At 35.9% G+C, this 16574-nt stretch overlaps 1 protein-coding gene across 5 annotated transcripts in view; it reads left to right on the top strand.

Moving 5' to 3' along the window:
* BCLAF1 (BCL2-associated transcription factor 1) overlaps positions 1–16220 on the top strand; it is a 19999-nt gene extending 3779 nt beyond the window's left edge. Inside the window, exons 4-13 of one of the 5 annotated variants that reach the window (XM_009577673.1) lie at positions 584–1489; positions 3504–3650; positions 3765–3934; positions 6666–6771; positions 7709–7793; positions 8503–8678; positions 9828–10008; positions 13653–13799; positions 15502–15711; positions 15859–16220. In XM_009577673.1, coding sequence (XP_009575968.1) covers positions 584–1489; positions 3504–3650; positions 3765–3934; positions 6666–6771; positions 7709–7793; positions 8503–8678; positions 9828–10008; positions 13653–13799; positions 15502–15711; positions 15859–15864 — 2134 coding nt within the window. In that variant the 3' untranslated portion in view covers positions 15865–16220. Of the gene's footprint in view, positions 1–583; positions 1490–2978; positions 3651–3764; positions 3935–6665; positions 6772–7708; positions 7794–8502; positions 8679–8811; positions 9296–9827; positions 10009–13652; positions 13800–15501; positions 15712–15858 lie in introns of those variants that run through there. The other 4 variants (XM_009577670.1, XM_009577674.1, XM_009577671.1 and 1 more) reach the window with 4 other exon arrangements.
* The last annotated feature ends 354 nt before the right edge of the window (positions 16221–16574 follow it).

Genomic DNA, 16574 nt, shown 5'->3' with positions numbered 1-16574 from the left:
CCTGTGATTTGTTCTGTATTTCTCATGCAGCTTTTCAGATCTGGAGTAACTTAAGGCTTCAGCAGATAAGCTTTGCTGTATCTTGTCTTCCCAGTTGCCTCCAGCCTTTTCCTCATCTTTCTTACTAGTGGACTAATATTACCATCTCCTATAAAAGAAGTGGCTGAATTGAATGTTTACTGCCTCATCAGCTGCTGTCCACAGGCTGGCATATGAAACTGGGGGTCATGTAACTTCATGTTCCAGGCTGTGAACCATGGTGGCTGAGGAACTGAATGCCATGCTCCAGAGTGGTGATAATCTCTAATTGGCAGGGAAAGCCACTGAGGCTGGTAATGTCTTAATCACGTGATGCTGAAGTCCAAGTTTCACAGTCCTTAGGAGTATAGACATGTCTATTATAATCCTTTGAGACAAATAATAAGTAAAGATAGATTGTAGAAGTTACTTTAAGACTATTAGTCCGCTTCGTTTACCATTCTGACTGCATTTGAAAAATCTAGCATTTAGTGTCAAGGTACTTTTTTTTTTTTTTTCCCAATTCTCCAATTGTCGAGTGTTAATGTTTGCTTTTTAATTTTAGTTCTAGGTCTCGGTCAAGGACATATTCACGATCTCGCAGCAGGGATCGTGTTTATTCTAGAGATTATCGCAGAGATTACAGAAATAATAGAGGAATGAGACGTCCCTATGGTTACAGAGGAAGAGGTAGAGGGTATTATCAAGGAGGAGGTGGTAGATACCATCGTGGAGGTTATAGGCCTGTCTGGAACCGAAGACACTCCCGAAGCCCTAGGCGTGGCCGTTCACGTTCCAGAAGTCCAAAACGAAGGTCTGTGTCTTCCCAGAGGTCCCGGAGCAGATCTCGTCGATCTTACAGATCTTCCAGGTCCCCGAGGTCCTCTTCATCTCGCTCTTCATCCCCATACAGCAAATCACCTGTCTCTTCCAAAAGACGTGCGTCTCTGGAAAAGCAGGCAAAGAAAACTGAAGGGGCTCCTTTGCAAGATAGCCCTTTGAAAAATAAGTCACAAGATGAACAGAAAGATACATTTGAACATGACCCATCAGAGTCTCTTGACGATTTTAATAAATCATCAGCAGCTTCTGGCGACATTTGGCCTGGCCTTTCAGCGTATGATAACAGTCCAAGGTCACCCCATAGTCCCTCTATTGCCACCCCACCTAGTCAGAGTTCATCTTGCTCTGATGCCCCTTTGCTTAGCACAGCCCACTCAGCAAAGGACACACCTCAGCATTCCCATTCCATTCAGCATAGTCCTGAGAGGTCTGGCTCTGGTTCTCTTGGAAATGGTTCTAGCCGTTATAGTCCTTCTCAGAATAGCCCATTGCATCACATCCCTTCGAGGAGAAGCCCTGCAAAGACAATCCCATCACAGAGTGCTCCCCGTGAGGAGGCTCGAGTGCGGTCATTTTATCCTGAGGGTGGTGAACAGGAAACTGCAAAAGGTGGAAAGTTTATGAAAAGGTAAGAATTAAATTATAAGCCTAATATTGCCTCTTAAAATGCTGTCTGTTATAGCGTTTTGAGAAGATCATCGCTGTGCCTTGAAAAACGCAATATGGAATGCTACGGAGTAAATATTACTTATTTTAGACTGGTTGGAATTGAGGTTGGAACATATGCCTTTTCCTCCTAAGCTGCTTCATGTTCTTGGCCGTTGGCTAGTGGAGATAGGGACGTGTATCCTTGAGGAAAAATTGGTTTGTGCTTTTCCTTTACAGTGTGTTTTCTTATACTCCATTTACTGTTAAGAAAAATCTTAATTGGAATAGTGCATCAGACTTGCTTGTTTGATAGTGAATTCTGTTCAAGTATTTTAAAATTTTAATGCTTCATGTAGTTTGAAATGCAAATCTTTTGGAAGTCTAAAAATGCAGATGTTGTACAATGATTTCGTTGTTAACATAAACAGCATCCATTGCTAATCGTGTGGTGCAATATGACAGCTTTGATGCCTTGACTTTCATTACTTATGAAAGAGGGTAGGTCTTGGTATTCTTGGAACATAATTCTATTGATGTGAAGGACAACATATTTAAAGTTGAATGTATATTTTCCAGTTAACGTAAAATTCTTAAATTTGCTATTAAAATGTTTGATATAGTAGTAATTCTTAAAAGTTGTAAAAATCTTACTGACATTAGACTGTTCCTTTCTAATGTGACTTGTACTTCAGTGGATTTCTTATAAAATGAATCATAGAGCTGTGACTATGCTATATAGGTTTGATTGTAGGCTTTTAAATGAATTTGTCCATTCAGTGATTTATTATGTAAAAATACACTGCTTAGAAGATCAAAAATACTACTTCCCCTGGGTTAGATGTATTGGAGTTGGTGAACGTATTAGGACCTATGTGAAAATAGTGCATAGATAAGGCAGTGGCTGAAATAATTAATTGGTAAGTGTGTATCTGCATTTAGGAGAGCTGCCTTCTGAAGGTTCCCTGCTTCCACACAACATAGTGAACGCATTAAGCCTGTGTCAGATTTTGGAATTCTCTTAGAAAAGTGCAGAATCTTGAAAATAATTCACTTATTTTTTATGGTACTCCTGTAACTTTTTCACTAAAAGAAGTACAAAAATGAATTGCTGTCTGAATTATCAAATTTTATGTGAATTTGATGGAAAAAATGACTAGTGCAAGAGAATGTGAAACTGGGTACCGATAAAGAAAGAACAAACAAACAAACTACTAGCTTTTTTTATAAACTCAAGCAGAGAATTTCTAGGTGTTCTACTGAAAGGCATTACATTCTTCAGATGCCTCCAGTAGTACCTAAATGACAGTGGGTACAGCATTAATGGTGTGCGAAGCGTTGCATGCTAAAGTTGAATTGCTTAGAGGAATGTGTTTTCTTCTTCTTGGTGTGGGATTGACACAAAAGCGGAATGCAAGTGAACTGGAATGAATGCAATCCAGAGTTACCAGTCTCTTCTTTGCTATCCACAGGTACACAGATGAAGAGTCTAGAGTATACCTGCTTGATAGGGGTAATACCAGGGAGAAGGAGGCCCAGAAGGAGAGAGGATCAGAAAAAGGGAGGACAGAGGGAGAAAGGGAATGGGAGGAACAGGAAACTTTAGATTTTTTCGTTGATAAAGAGACTGGGAAAGAAAAGTTTAATGACTCTGAAGGGGAGGACACAGAGGAGACAGAGGATTACAGACAGTTCAGAAAGTCTGTCCTGGCAGATCAGGGTAAAAATTTTCCTACTGCATCTCACCGGAATGCTGAGGAGGAAGGAACCAAATACAAATCTAAAATATCAATCAAGGGCAATAGAGAGAGCGATGGATTTAGAGATGAGAAAAGTTATAAGCTTAAAGAGACTGGCTATGTAGTGGAAAGGCCTAGTGCAACAAAAGATAAGCACAAGGAAGAAGACAAGAGTTCTGAGAGACTAATGATGAAGAAAGAAACTCAGTCACCTGAGCAGGTAAAGTCTGAAAAGCTCAAAGAACTCTTTGATTACAGTCCCCCTCTACACAAGAATCTGGATGCGAGAGAAAAATCCACCTTCAGAGAGGAGAGCCCACTTAGGATCAAAATGATAGCCAGTGACTCCCATCGTCCTGAAGTTAAACTCAAAATGGCACCAGTACCTCTTGATGATTCCAATAGGTAAATTATTCCTATTTGCAGTGTGGTTCTCCACCTGCCTGCAGTGTCATTCATCTTTATTTAAACTAGTGGTTTCTTTTTTGTGTGTCTTTTTTTGTTCTTCATGCATTTTAGACCTGCTTCCTTGACTAAAGACAGGCTGCTTGCTAGCACACTTGTCCATTCCGTCAAGAAGGAGCAAGAGTTCCGATCCATCTTTGACCACATTAAGTTGCCACAGGCCAGCAAAAGCACGTCAGAATCATTTATTCAGCACATTGTGTCCTTGGTTCATCATGTCAAAGGTATGTATTCAGTTCATCGTACCGAATACACATCTGACAACTTCATTTAAGCCTGTTTGCTATCTCTAGGTCAGGAAGATTTCAGCCCTCTTTTAATGTTGATTTAATCAGACTTTCTTCCTTTTGAGGTACACATAAAAATAGTGAGAAAAAGAATAGCCACAGAAGCTAGTATCAAAAAAAAAACCCCAAGCAGTGTAGAGCATAATAGCAGTTATACTATGTTTCTGGATTAATTTTTGAGCCCAAGTAGCATACAAAGTTTAATTTTTTCAGTGTAGTCGAGACATACTACATTGGTCAATCTTTTCTTACTTAGTTTTATTTTAATGGCTCTAACATACAATTTCATATCAAGCGGTGCAGTGTGGGTGGACAGGTGTCTTTTGCACTGTGAATACAATGGCATTCCTTTTGGAGCACCCCAGAGCTCATTTCCAGGTTCTTACTGGAAGGGGTTTTTTGTCTCAATAAGATTTAAGAAAAATTGTGGTCTAAATAATACTAAAATACACTATGATATTTGATTTTATTTCTATCTGACAGTATTGTAGTGCTGGAGCCAGGAATTTCACTTACAGGAACTTGGCAGTGGCTAAATAAACCTCCATTAAATGAATTATACACTAATTATTTTCTGATTTAACAGTAGTGGCTGTTGCTTACTATAAACACCCCAAAAACCCCAACCAACCAACAACCAAAAAAAAAAACCCCAAACCACCAAAAACCAAACCCAAAGTAGATGTATTTCATTCAGGTCACATATCCTGTCAAAGTTTTCTGATGGAAGAATAGATAATTCCTTAAAATCCAGTGAGGATATCTGGAGAATTCTTGAAATGCTTTTTTTCTGTAGCATTTACTTTATTTCACTGGGCTGTTGTCTTGTTCTTGCGTTTAATGTACTGAGATAATATGGAAGAATTTGCTGGTGAAAATAATTTTGCCATATCATCGTAAAAAGGGGGAATGTGGAAATGCTTAATTAGGTGACCAATTTCAGCGTATTTGTCTATAAGCATTGTTTTTTAAAGATGCGTTAGCTTCTAAAATTGCAAAGATTTGCATGCTAGAAGTATGTGCTAAGGTTCCCTTAAAAGTCTTATTTTGTTGGCGAGATTACTAAGGCCAAATGATTTCCTGCATTTTGAATTACTTATAAAGAAGAAAGTAATAATCAACAATACTAGACTATGATAATGTGTTAGATTAAAAAAATTTTCTTATTGGGACACCTGTTTAGAGTATAATGATCTTTGTTGTGAAAGTAATCTATTTTATTGATATGTAAAGAGATTTAAGGCTCAATCCAATAAGAGCTTCTGTAAGTTTTTGCTTATATGGTACATAAGTAGGCTGTAGGTGAAACAATATTCCTGAAACTCTCACATGTTGCTCACAGAATAGACTGTTTTTCTGTAAACTTTTGTGTATTAAACAAGTACCTGGTAAATGTAACAGCTTAACAGCCTATCTGGTCAAGTTATTAGCATATGTACAGTTATGGTTGTTTTTGAAAGCAGAACCTCTCTTTAAGTTTCAAATTTACTGTGGTCTGTGATCAGATTTTAGTAACTCTCTTGACAAATTGAAGTTATGTTCATTATTGGTGTGATGCGACCAGTCTGAACAGCTCTTTATTAATGTAGAGCTGAAAATGCCCAGTGATGTTTTCTTTTTCATTGTAACTAGGTCCTGGAATGTGTTTTGAAATGGCAAAATCCATGTTACAAAAGTAAAATAGCTGTTGAAAGATACAGATGCCAAACAGGCAAAGTTGAACCTTCTGTCTTCCTGGCAAAAATGGCATAAAAACAGAGTTGCTAGCTCAAATTCCTGTGTTTGATGGAATTATGATTGAGGCACTACCCTTGTAGTGGCCGTTTCAAGTTTTAATGGTTGGTTATGAGACAAATACTGGATGCCGGGCGGTAAGTTGATACAGATGTATGTTGACCTGTTAAGCAGATAGCTTGCTTCATATGTAACATTTCATAGCTCATGACTTTATGTATTTCTATATTACATTTAAACACATTTGTTGAGCTGGTTTAAAAACTGAGTTTTGCTGTTGCTAATTTAACTGTCTCTGAAGGAAAGAGAAAATTTGTCAGAGAAGTTGTCAAGTTTGCCAAGATGCCAGATGCTTAAATGAATTTATTTACATATAGGTGTGTTAATTGTATTGGATCGTTTATCATCACAACTTCAAAGCAAGAAATTTTATTCCTTTGAGAAATGACTTGTTAGGTCATTCATGTAGTTATTGAAGCATACAATACTTAAGTGTTTTCACTGAATTAGCTTTTATTTTAAGTTAAAGATGAGATGACTAGTAAAGTGTACTTATTGCAAGTATTCATGACTAAAAGTAACTTGATTTTTTCTTATGGGTAAAGTAGAAAATAACTGTTAAGAAATTGCTCCTTTCTCTTTCATCAGAGGAAAATGTCATTGAAAATGAGCAAGTCCAATCATTAAATGATGCTTGAATTAAATGTAATACAATCATGGCATAGTTATAAGTAGACTTGCCCTGATGCTGTGCACTGTTACTTTGTTTGGGTTACAGAATGTGTAAAAATAGGGAAAACACCACATTTGCTTGTCCTGATAGATTTATTGAAAATGCTATGTTTTTGCCTGCTACTTGCCTTTCTGTCAGGAGTAAAATACCTGTCAGTTGAATTAAACTAATGAAACAGTGTTTTTCTATTGTAACCAACAGAGCAATACTTCAAGTCAGCTGGAATGACCCTAAATGAGAGGTTCACTGCATATCAAAAAGCTACTGAAGAACACTGCACCCGGCAAAAGAGTCCAGAAATACATAGGTATATATTAACTGCATATGTAGATGCTTTGTGTTTTAAATAATGTCTGCTAATATTTCTTTTCTGAGAACCCAAAATGTTTTTTCTAATCTGTGTGGAGTAATTTGTCAATTTCTGTGTAAATACAAAATACCAAAAAAAAACCCCACCGAAACCCCTTCTGTAAAAGAGAACTCATCTGAGCCAAGTCTGGCTTCATCTGTGGTTTTGTAGCAGATGTCTTCTCTACCTCTGTATCTCATTTGGGATATGTTTACTTTTCTCACATGCAGTGCTCAAAATATTGAGGGGCATAAGTCTTGAAGATGAAAAGAAGCCCTGTACATGCATCTTTATTCTTCAGTGTGAAATGTTCCATCTCATACTACTTTAGTTTTTGTGTGTGTTAATTTACAGCAGTTTTTTGAAAAATCTGAGAGCCTGAAAGGTAAGAAGGTAGGCATGCAGATGTAGTTTCTGATCATGTGCTATAGTTTTATGATGCAGTGTACTATATTTGTGTTGCATGTGAGGATGTATTATATCCATATTCAGTATCCAACTTTGTAAGTTTTCTTAACTGTTAAGTATTTTTGACTCTACAGCAAACTATCAGTGTTGATGATTTCTTGGGGGGGATGGATTTTCAACTGGCTACATGTACTGATCTTTTGAAATAACTCAAACATTTTTTGTATCTTCAAAGCTGTACTTAAAATGTGAAAAAACAAACGACTTATTTTCTGTATTTGTGTTTTTAGCATACTTCACACAGAACAGAACCAAGGTTTTTAATTTTTAGTCTGCTTCTGTATTCTGATGGTGGGGCTTTATATGCAAAAAGTTTGTTCTACTGCAAAAATGCCTTGTGTCTCAGTTTTCTGTTGAAAAGAAATGTCTGAGGCCATTAACAGTCACATACACATATGGCAAGACGCTGCTTTTATTTTACATTTAGGAGGATTGACATCTCTCCAAGTACCCTGAGGAAGCATACCCGTTTAGCAGGTGAAGAGAGAGTCTTTAAAGAAGAAAGTCAAAAAGTAGGTTCTAAGTAAATGTCCTATCTGTATTTCTAAACTTAATTTATTGTGTTTCCCTTTAAATCTGAGCTTCGTTTGTGTATAAAAATACAAAAATAATTTGTATTTATTGTATCTGGAGTACTTGCATTTAGAACAATTTTTTTTTCCTTTGAGCAAAACATGTTACCAAGAAGCCAGTTTATGTAGCATGATTTTGCTATATTGATAACATGGCATATAAGGTCAAGTCTTCTCCCACCCTTCCTTTCTTCTTGGACATTTCTTGACCAGTTTTGTGGCACTAAGCTGCCCAAGGACAAAGAATAGAAGGGGGAACAAAAAGGTACTAAAGTGGTCAGTGAATAGTATGGTTGAATTGTAAAGGTGCTTGTGCTCTGTTAAAAACAGTTCACCAGCAGAAATGAATACTTAAACATTCTCCCAAACCATATATTATGGTCTGTCTGCATCAGAAAGTAGATACCCCATTGGCTTGATGGGAATGCTTGTTTGAAACTGAAATTCTTAGCTGTTCTTTTTTTAGATCTAGCCATTGCATGTAAAGGGCGTTCACTTAAAGTCAATTTGTGTGCTGAAGAGTTTGTTGAAAAATAGGTAAATTCTATCTTGCTTTTTGAAAATTGATGCACAGCTTGCCTTTTCATTCAGATTCCCTTCTGGATGTTTTATTTCAAAATTTTGTTCCAAAATATATATTTGTTTACAGGGAGATAAAAAATTAAGGTGCGATTCTGCTGATCTTCGACATGACATTGACCGACGTAGAAAAGAGCGAAGTAAAGAGCGAGGAGACTCAAAGGGTTCCAGGGAATCCAGTGGGTCAAGAAAGCAGGAGAAAACTCCAAAAGATTACAAGGATTACAAATCTTACAAAGATGACAGGTAAATATTTCAAGTCCCTATATAGGTTTTTAGCTTCTAATTAGCCTTTTGTAATTGTAAGCTTAATTGCTTTCAATTTTCAATGTATAATGGAACACTTAAATTTAAACAATTAAAATTATTTGTTTTACAGCAAATATGTATTATCTGTCTTTTACACGGCTTATGGTGGATGAGGACAAAAACTTTGGAATAGCAAGCTAACACTGAAAAAAAAAATGACAAATTAATCTGTCCTATTATCCAGGCTACATCAGGAGGTTGGACTTCAATGCAGTACATTTCTATAAACAGTTTGTGTAAGAACTTTGGTTCGTTATGCTTGATTCCGCACTTTTTCAACTCATAACACCCAGAGTATGAGAATCTTACTGATACTTAGGTTTTTAACATGGGTGAGAAGGGGAATTTTTATTTTTGTCTAAAGCTAGTGGGCTGTTTTTAAGAAAAAAAGCTAGCATATTTCAGTGGATACTGTGTAGCAGTGGTAAGAGTTACTTCAGGTATGACCTTCCTTTGAATAGAATATTTAAATCTTGTAAAATGGGTCAAATTAGTACCACTATGGGGTTACTAAAAGTCTTGCTGTAGGAATTTTTTTTCCCTGCTTTGTACTGGATATACAATGATTTTTTTACTTATGCTTCCTGTTTCCCATTTACTTTCTGACTTTGGTATCCACGTTATCTTCCACTGGCTAATTTCATACAGCCATCTACGTAGGGAAGCCCACACCGTATCTTCTCAACAGTGTGCAAACTGATCTATGCAAAGTTACTGTAAAACTTTGCCTTGAGGGTTTTCTTCCCTTCAATTTCTGTTTTTCTGCCTCAGAAAAAAGGCAGATCTTAAAAGTAACAATCTCTTCATGGCATCAAAACCTAGAAAAACTGTATTTGCAGTTTGCAGACTGCTGCTTTCCAACTCACTAGCAATAATATATATTTAGTGCATTTAAATGTGTAAGAGGAGGCTGGAAAGTGGAACTATACTTCACCTTAATGTCTGAAATATGTAACATATATGTGACTTTATAACCAGAAGGGGGATAGTTTTCCATAAAATATAAAGAGACCCCTTTTAGTATAGTGTGTTACAGACCTCCTAGTACTTTTAAAATAGCACACAGTGTATCTTTTTATTTTTCAGTAAACAAAAAAGAGATCAAGACCGTGCTCGGTCCTCCCCATCTTCCTCCCCATCTTCTTCCTCATCCAGTTCTCGAGAAGAAAAGGATTGCAAGAAAGAAAGAGATGAAGAGTTCAAAACCCACCATGAACAGAAAGAATATTCTGGTTTTGCAGGAGTCAACAGGCCAAGAGGCACCTTTGTAAGTTGCTCTCTTATTCTTCCCCCAAATTATGAACACTTTGCCGTAGTAACAGGATAACAAATAAAATGAGGAAGTGTTGGAGTGATTAATGTTAGGCTAGACTTCTTTCATAGCAGTGATTCTTGAATTCTTTCATGTGATGTACCAAACCCAAAAAGTTGGTTTTTTCCCAGCACTGCCCAATACCAGTTAATTGGTGTGTAAATATGCATCAGCATGCCATTAGAGACCCTAGTGTAAGGGTGGGAAAAATGATTTCTTATTTGTTCCTTGCTCTTTTATAATTATGTTGTTTCCTAACAGGGTCTGAAAAGTTACCTTTCTGTAAAGATTAAGTCTTGTGATCTGTTACCTCTTAAGTCCCTGCAGCTTCTGGTTTTCCCTGTCATTTTCAGTTTGGTTTTGCCCAACTGTGTGTGATGCCTGAAACTTGTTAAATAGAGAATGGCACGTAATTAAAAATATACATCAACAGCTGTATTGAGGAGAGTAGATGGTATACTTGTTATTTTTCAGTGTTTATTTGGCCTGGACTTTTTAGCCACAGTGAGCATGAAAGCTCATTAATTTATCTCTGGAATGTGTTTTAGCATTGTGATTTGGAAAGTGATATATTGATCACTATAGTCTTCAGAAAAATTTTAAAGTTAAAAATTGCATGTTAACGTAATTACTGATATTTAATTGGGAAATGTAGAAGCATTAGGAAAGACTAGGAATCAATAAAGGAGGCCTTGAAAAGATAAGGAACACTTTAAAAAACGAACAAACAACCAACCCCCCTAACAAAACAAAACCCAAAAAACCAAACAACAAACGCAAACCGAAAACAACACACAAAAAAAGGCAAGTTCCATGTTTGGGTGGGAAAAAAGGTCAAATAGACTTACATAATGGGGAGGAGTAATTTCATACTTTCACAGTAATTCATGTAGCCTGTAATTAAGACTAAATAATGCTAAAAGGCATTGTTTGGTATAAATTGAATTGTTTGTAGTAGTGTAGAAGAAGTTTTGAACTACACACAAGGGTGTCTGAAATGCACATGGGATGTGCAACACTTGAGTTAAGGTTTGAATCTTCCATCTAAAAAACTGTAGCTACTTTGAAGAAAATTCAAAGTTCAACATTTCTAACACTAAAAATGCATCATTTCCTCCTTTCTTGTTACTTTTTTATATAATTATACTAAGGAACAGCTATGTGGCATAAATGTATAAACTCTTGGATGGTATAGGCATCAAATATGACAACATCAGCACAATTTCTAGCTGTATAAGCTAGCGGCACTGAGTTAAACAAAAGTAGCGCTTAAAACCCTCTGTCCTCTCAAAGAGAATCAGTTGAAGAAAACTTATAATTGGTGGAAGTCTGACTGCTTTATAAAACCAGATTGTACATATCGTGAAAGAGATGCTACTTTTCACATCTACTTAAATTTCGTGTATTGGAAATTGAATAGACTTCTACTAATTTAACTACTGATGACTGCCAGTTCTGACTGTGCAATAATAACTGGTTGATGTTACCTAATGACATATATGGTCATGCACAAGCTTATTGAACAAACTGTGTCTGAACAGGAGAATCTAAATAGGCCAACCTGTTGACTCAAATCTTCTCTTTAGGGCAGTAACAGTTGGGATAGTATTGAAACATACAGACTGGCTAGTGTAGGAGTGTCTTTGTAGTTCAGGCTAATAGTAGCTGCATTCCAGTAAATACTGCTTTGCTTTTGGAGTAAATAAAATGTTTTGGTTGTGAATCCTCCCCAAAGCAGGAAGCCTTGATAGACTGGGAGAGCATAGCTTGCTGGATAGGGGAGACTTTAAGCTAAGCTGTCAATTCCATGTTAAATCAGCAATGATTTTTCACTAACACTTGCTGATAGACTATAATGTTTAATTTTAGGCTTCTTGTACGTAAACGTTGTGAATAGTTTTGAAGTAGGAACACAGAAATAAGGATAAGTAGAATCTTTTAATGACACTGTCATTAGTATCCAGCTCCTAAAGAATTCTGTGTGTAACAGTTCTGATCAAAAGGAGTTTTTTCTTTCTATAGAAAATGTACTCTGTCCTTTTTGTGATGGTCTTTGCAATAAGTAAGCCCATAAAGATAACACCATAGTGGATTTCACCTCTCATATTTCTTTGCCTGAAAGATGACTTGGCCAGGTAGGGTGGGGGAGTGTTAGTACACTGTTGAGGAAAGCTCTAGATATTTTTCTTAAAGGGAATCTGATCGTGGGACCTAATACCAGGAAATGCTGATATCTTTTTTTTTTTTTTTTTTTTAAAAATCCTGTCATCGTTTTGTCTCTACATCCTTTTTCCCCCTCACTGTGATACTGCTTATTGTGCCCTAATTTTGTAAAGGTTTCAAAGCTATTGGAAATAAAGCGTGTATTTCCTCTCTTGTACAGTTTTCTTCAGGTGATAGTCTGTCACTTTCCAAGTGATTCTCCAAGAAATTCTTTTTTTCTTCCCCTCCCCCGTCCCTGTTTGCCTACAGTGTATTGGATAGGTCTTGTGAGCCTTTGTGGATTGTTTTTCAGTCTGTTTGATTTCAAAGTAGTTTTAAAACTGTCCAGCATAAATTTTGCATTAGAAGTGTTAGAGCTTTGTGGAACTAAGTGTACATAATATTCCTCTTTCAAGTTAGTTAATTATATCTTTTTTTGGGTCTATGTTTATGGAACATACTTATTTTTAAAAAATGAAGATAATTTCCAGTCATGTTTTTGTACAGTTACTCTGAAGACCCAGTTCTGTGTTTTTAACTAGGCTGTTTATGGAAATCATGTAATTGCAGGTTTTAACAGCCTATCTTCCCAGCCTAACCTTTCTTCTTCCTTTGAATGAGGATATAAACTCTTGTTTAATGTTTTCTACAAGCTAAAAACTTACATACTGATGGAACTGTATATATTACTACTAAGTGTATTCTGAGTTAAGTATTTTCTTTATTGCCTCTCTTTATTGTGAGACTTTTTAGCCTAACATTTTAAAATCCTGTTAATTCATTTGAAAGAATATTTGTTTTCACTTCAAACATTGCTACTCTGTATAGTACATATTGATGATTTTTCTAAGTAAAGAATTTGCTAATTTGAAATTTAATTTGGCCTAAAGTACATTTCTGAATCTCAGTTGAAAGCATTTTGAGTAACACAAAGTGGATATAGTTATTTGAAAACTGCATTGTTTGTACATATTGTAGAATCATTTTCTCATAACCAATATGACTGAATCCGTAAATGACCTTTCTTTTCCCCCTGACAGTTTTCTTCCTCTTTCAATCTAGTTTTTCTGTTTGTTCTTGTCTGTGAACAGCTTCAGAAGCTTCTTCTGACCTTTTGTTGCAACACACTGGTTTACCCGCAGTCAAAGGAAATTTCTTTTTGGTGGTTGTGGGTATATTTATGCCAAGAACTCAAATGTGTTTGAATTAAGTTTAATAGAATCATTATTTCGAAGTGAATGATGAATATATTACTTAAGGTAATATGTTAATTTTGAAATGGTTTTACACTTGCAGATACTGTAATTAGTACAGAAAGAGCATTTTCAGTAATAGAGAACTTGAACTCTTCTTTGTGGTTTTATGTAAATGGATTAAATGACATTTTGGTTAATCAGTTTCGAATTAGGGGCAGAGGAAGAGCCAGAGGAGTCTTTGCTGGAACAAATACTGGTCCCAGCAACTCAAATACTACTTTTCAGAAGAGACCGAAGGAAGAGGAATGGGATCCCGAATATACCCCAAAAAGCAAGAAATACTTCTTGGTGGGTGTGGAGAACTCAATATCTTATGCATGCTTTTGTTTTTTCAAATTTTCTACGAGCGTAGAAGTAGCATGCATGTAGAGACAGGGACTTCAGTTACGTAACTGTGAGACTTTCAGGGTTGTTGTTGTAGTGCCTGGTCTTTCAGCAGCACGCTGGCAATCACTGAGGCCTGACACGGAATTAATCTCCAAAACTTTCATCAGTGAATGGGGAAAAGGGCAGACTCAGGCTAAAGCTACTAAAAACAAATTTTAAACCAAAAAGACTTTTGCCATGTTTTCCTGGATTTATGTCTGTCTGGCATTTGAGCTTTGTCTTAGATTTGTCTGGAAGTCTGCAAAAGTGGAAGATCAGGAAAAGCTGACGGTGTTTGTGGATGTATGTAGGCTGACTCTGTTATTCGTTATTAGCAGTCCTTCTGTTCTTAGTTCAGTAGGGTAATAGTTGTAAGAAAATCACCTTAGTTTTGATGCCTTTTTCCCATCTGGATTATGAAAGGAGGACTGTTGATGTAACCACCACGTAAGTAATGTGGTATACTGAATATGTAGCCTCTGTTCCAGTTGATTTCCATAACAATGCAAAAACTTCTAAGGATATTGTTTCACCATTGGAAAATGTTAAGTAGTGAAGATTAGACCTTCTCCTATCGCATTATAGTTTGTCACAAATACGTTAACAGGTAATCCAAGAAATAACGCAGTCACAATTTGGATGTTTGTACAAGGAGTTCTCCTCCGCCTCCCCACACATATGTAAACTTTTCTGACCTATAAACATAGAAAGAGATATGATAATCTATTCATTAAGAAATTCTACAATAGCTAGAACAAATAATTGTAGCTATTAAACTTTTTTCTTATCTCTAAATACATTTTAATTTTTAAAAGAAAAGCCACCCTTTAACTGTTCTTATAATATATAATTGTTAATAAACTGCTTTATGTAGGTGTGGCATGTGTTTAATAGTTCAGATTTCTTTCCAAATCACAAGTAAAAAAAGCAGATGTTGAAGCAAGTGTACCTCACTCTTCTAAATATAAACCTTTTTTATATTAAATAATTGGCTGTAGTGTTCATGCAGTGCACGGAATGATTGTCAGAAGACTTACCAAACTGTGTAAAGCTATATTTGGTAGCAAGATAGCAAACTTTAAGCTTATTAACCAGAGAAACTCAGCTGTTGTTTGTTAATGTCAGATTTAAACAGTTTAAACTCTGTTTAAACTTCATTTGCAGAGATGAAGCAGGATTTCTGAAAACTGCCTTCAGTTACCTTTCCTTAATAAGTAAAGATCTCTATCTCTGCATTAAAGCAAAAATAATGATTACAAAAAAAAATCCTAGCATATTCTTAGAGCTTCTTCCTTTAAAATCACAGATTTTTTTTTCCTCAAAACTAGTGAGTAATTCTTTCTTCTGACTGAAGATAAGTGACAAATAACGTATTTGTTACTCAAACATTTGAGTAGTAGACCCACAGCTAATAAGGGCTCTTAAAACAATTTTATTGTTTTGGTTTTAGTTAAAGCATCATGAATTGTAAGGATATAGTTCATAATGTATTCTATAGGTTATGATCTGAACTGTTAGAAAGTTCTCTTAATTGGTTTTTTTCTATGTATAGTATAAATTTGATACAGAGTACTAACATTTAAGGGATACATTTAACCTTATTCTTTGTCTGGTATTACTGTAGCATGATGACAGAGACGATGGTGTGGATTACTGGGCCAAAAGAGGAAGAGGTCGTGGTACTTTCCAGCGTGGCAGAGGGCGTTTTAACTTCAAAAAGTCAGGTAGCAGTCCGAAGTGGACACACGACAAATATCAAGGGGATGGGATTGTGGAAGATGAAGAAGAAGCAATTGAGAATAATGAAGAAAAGGACAGACGCAAAGAGGAAAAGGTAAACAGTTTAGTGAATTGCAGATTAGACAATTTATCTTGCAGTATCTCAAATAATTGTGTTGGGTGTGGCAGGGGATCACTTTAAAAGGTTTCAGAGTTTGGTTATTAACAGTTTACAACAAAACTGTTTTCTTTCTTTCCACAGGAATAACTCTGGAAGAAGGTTGTAGCTGAAAGAGCAGCTCTTGCACCATCCACACAACATTTTTAATATGTTTTTTTGTTGTCAAATGAATGTAAGCATTTTACTTAAATTTTACTGTTGGAAAGTAGTTTAGAGGGATTGTTTTTGTTTTAAGCCTTTAGAAAAAAATCTTGATATAGTAAACTATGTTAATGATCGTACAGGTAGAAAGTAAAATATTTGTAACAACTTTTAAGAAATTTTACTGTTTGTTATATGCAGTGTAATTCTGCTTTGTCCAAATATATGGTCAAGTACAACTCTAAAAGTTTTGATTCTCCCCTATGTCTGTGTTTTATTCTGAAGTAAACTTACAGCTCTGCGCACCTGAAATCTTGGAGCAGCATTTTTTATAAACTCATTACTACTTCTGTGTTGGCTTTTCATAAGAAGTGTATTTAAGGGTAGTTATTCAGTCATAGTGTAAGTACAAACAGTTGTGCAAAATACTGATTATACATTAGTTCACAAGAATCACATTTACATTTAGTGTGTCAGTGATTAAACCTGAATTCTTCTTCCACCAAGCTGGAGAGTGCAGCAAGAATTTTATCTTTGAGAGTGAAGTTGTCACTCTTGTTCAGTAGCCGGAGAAATACATATGTATATAATACTCAAGTGAGTTTCAAGTGTATTATTTCCCTTCTGGAATGTGAGTTTTAGTCACTGCTGCTAGA

This window comes from Fulmarus glacialis, unplaced genomic scaffold (assembly GCF_000690835.1).
Source record: "Fulmarus glacialis isolate BGI_N327 unplaced genomic scaffold, ASM69083v1 scaffold40545, whole genome shotgun sequence".
NCBI lineage: Eukaryota > Metazoa > Chordata > Aves > Procellariiformes > Procellariidae > Fulmarus > Fulmarus glacialis.
This window is presented reverse-complemented; position numbering and strand designations above follow the sequence as displayed.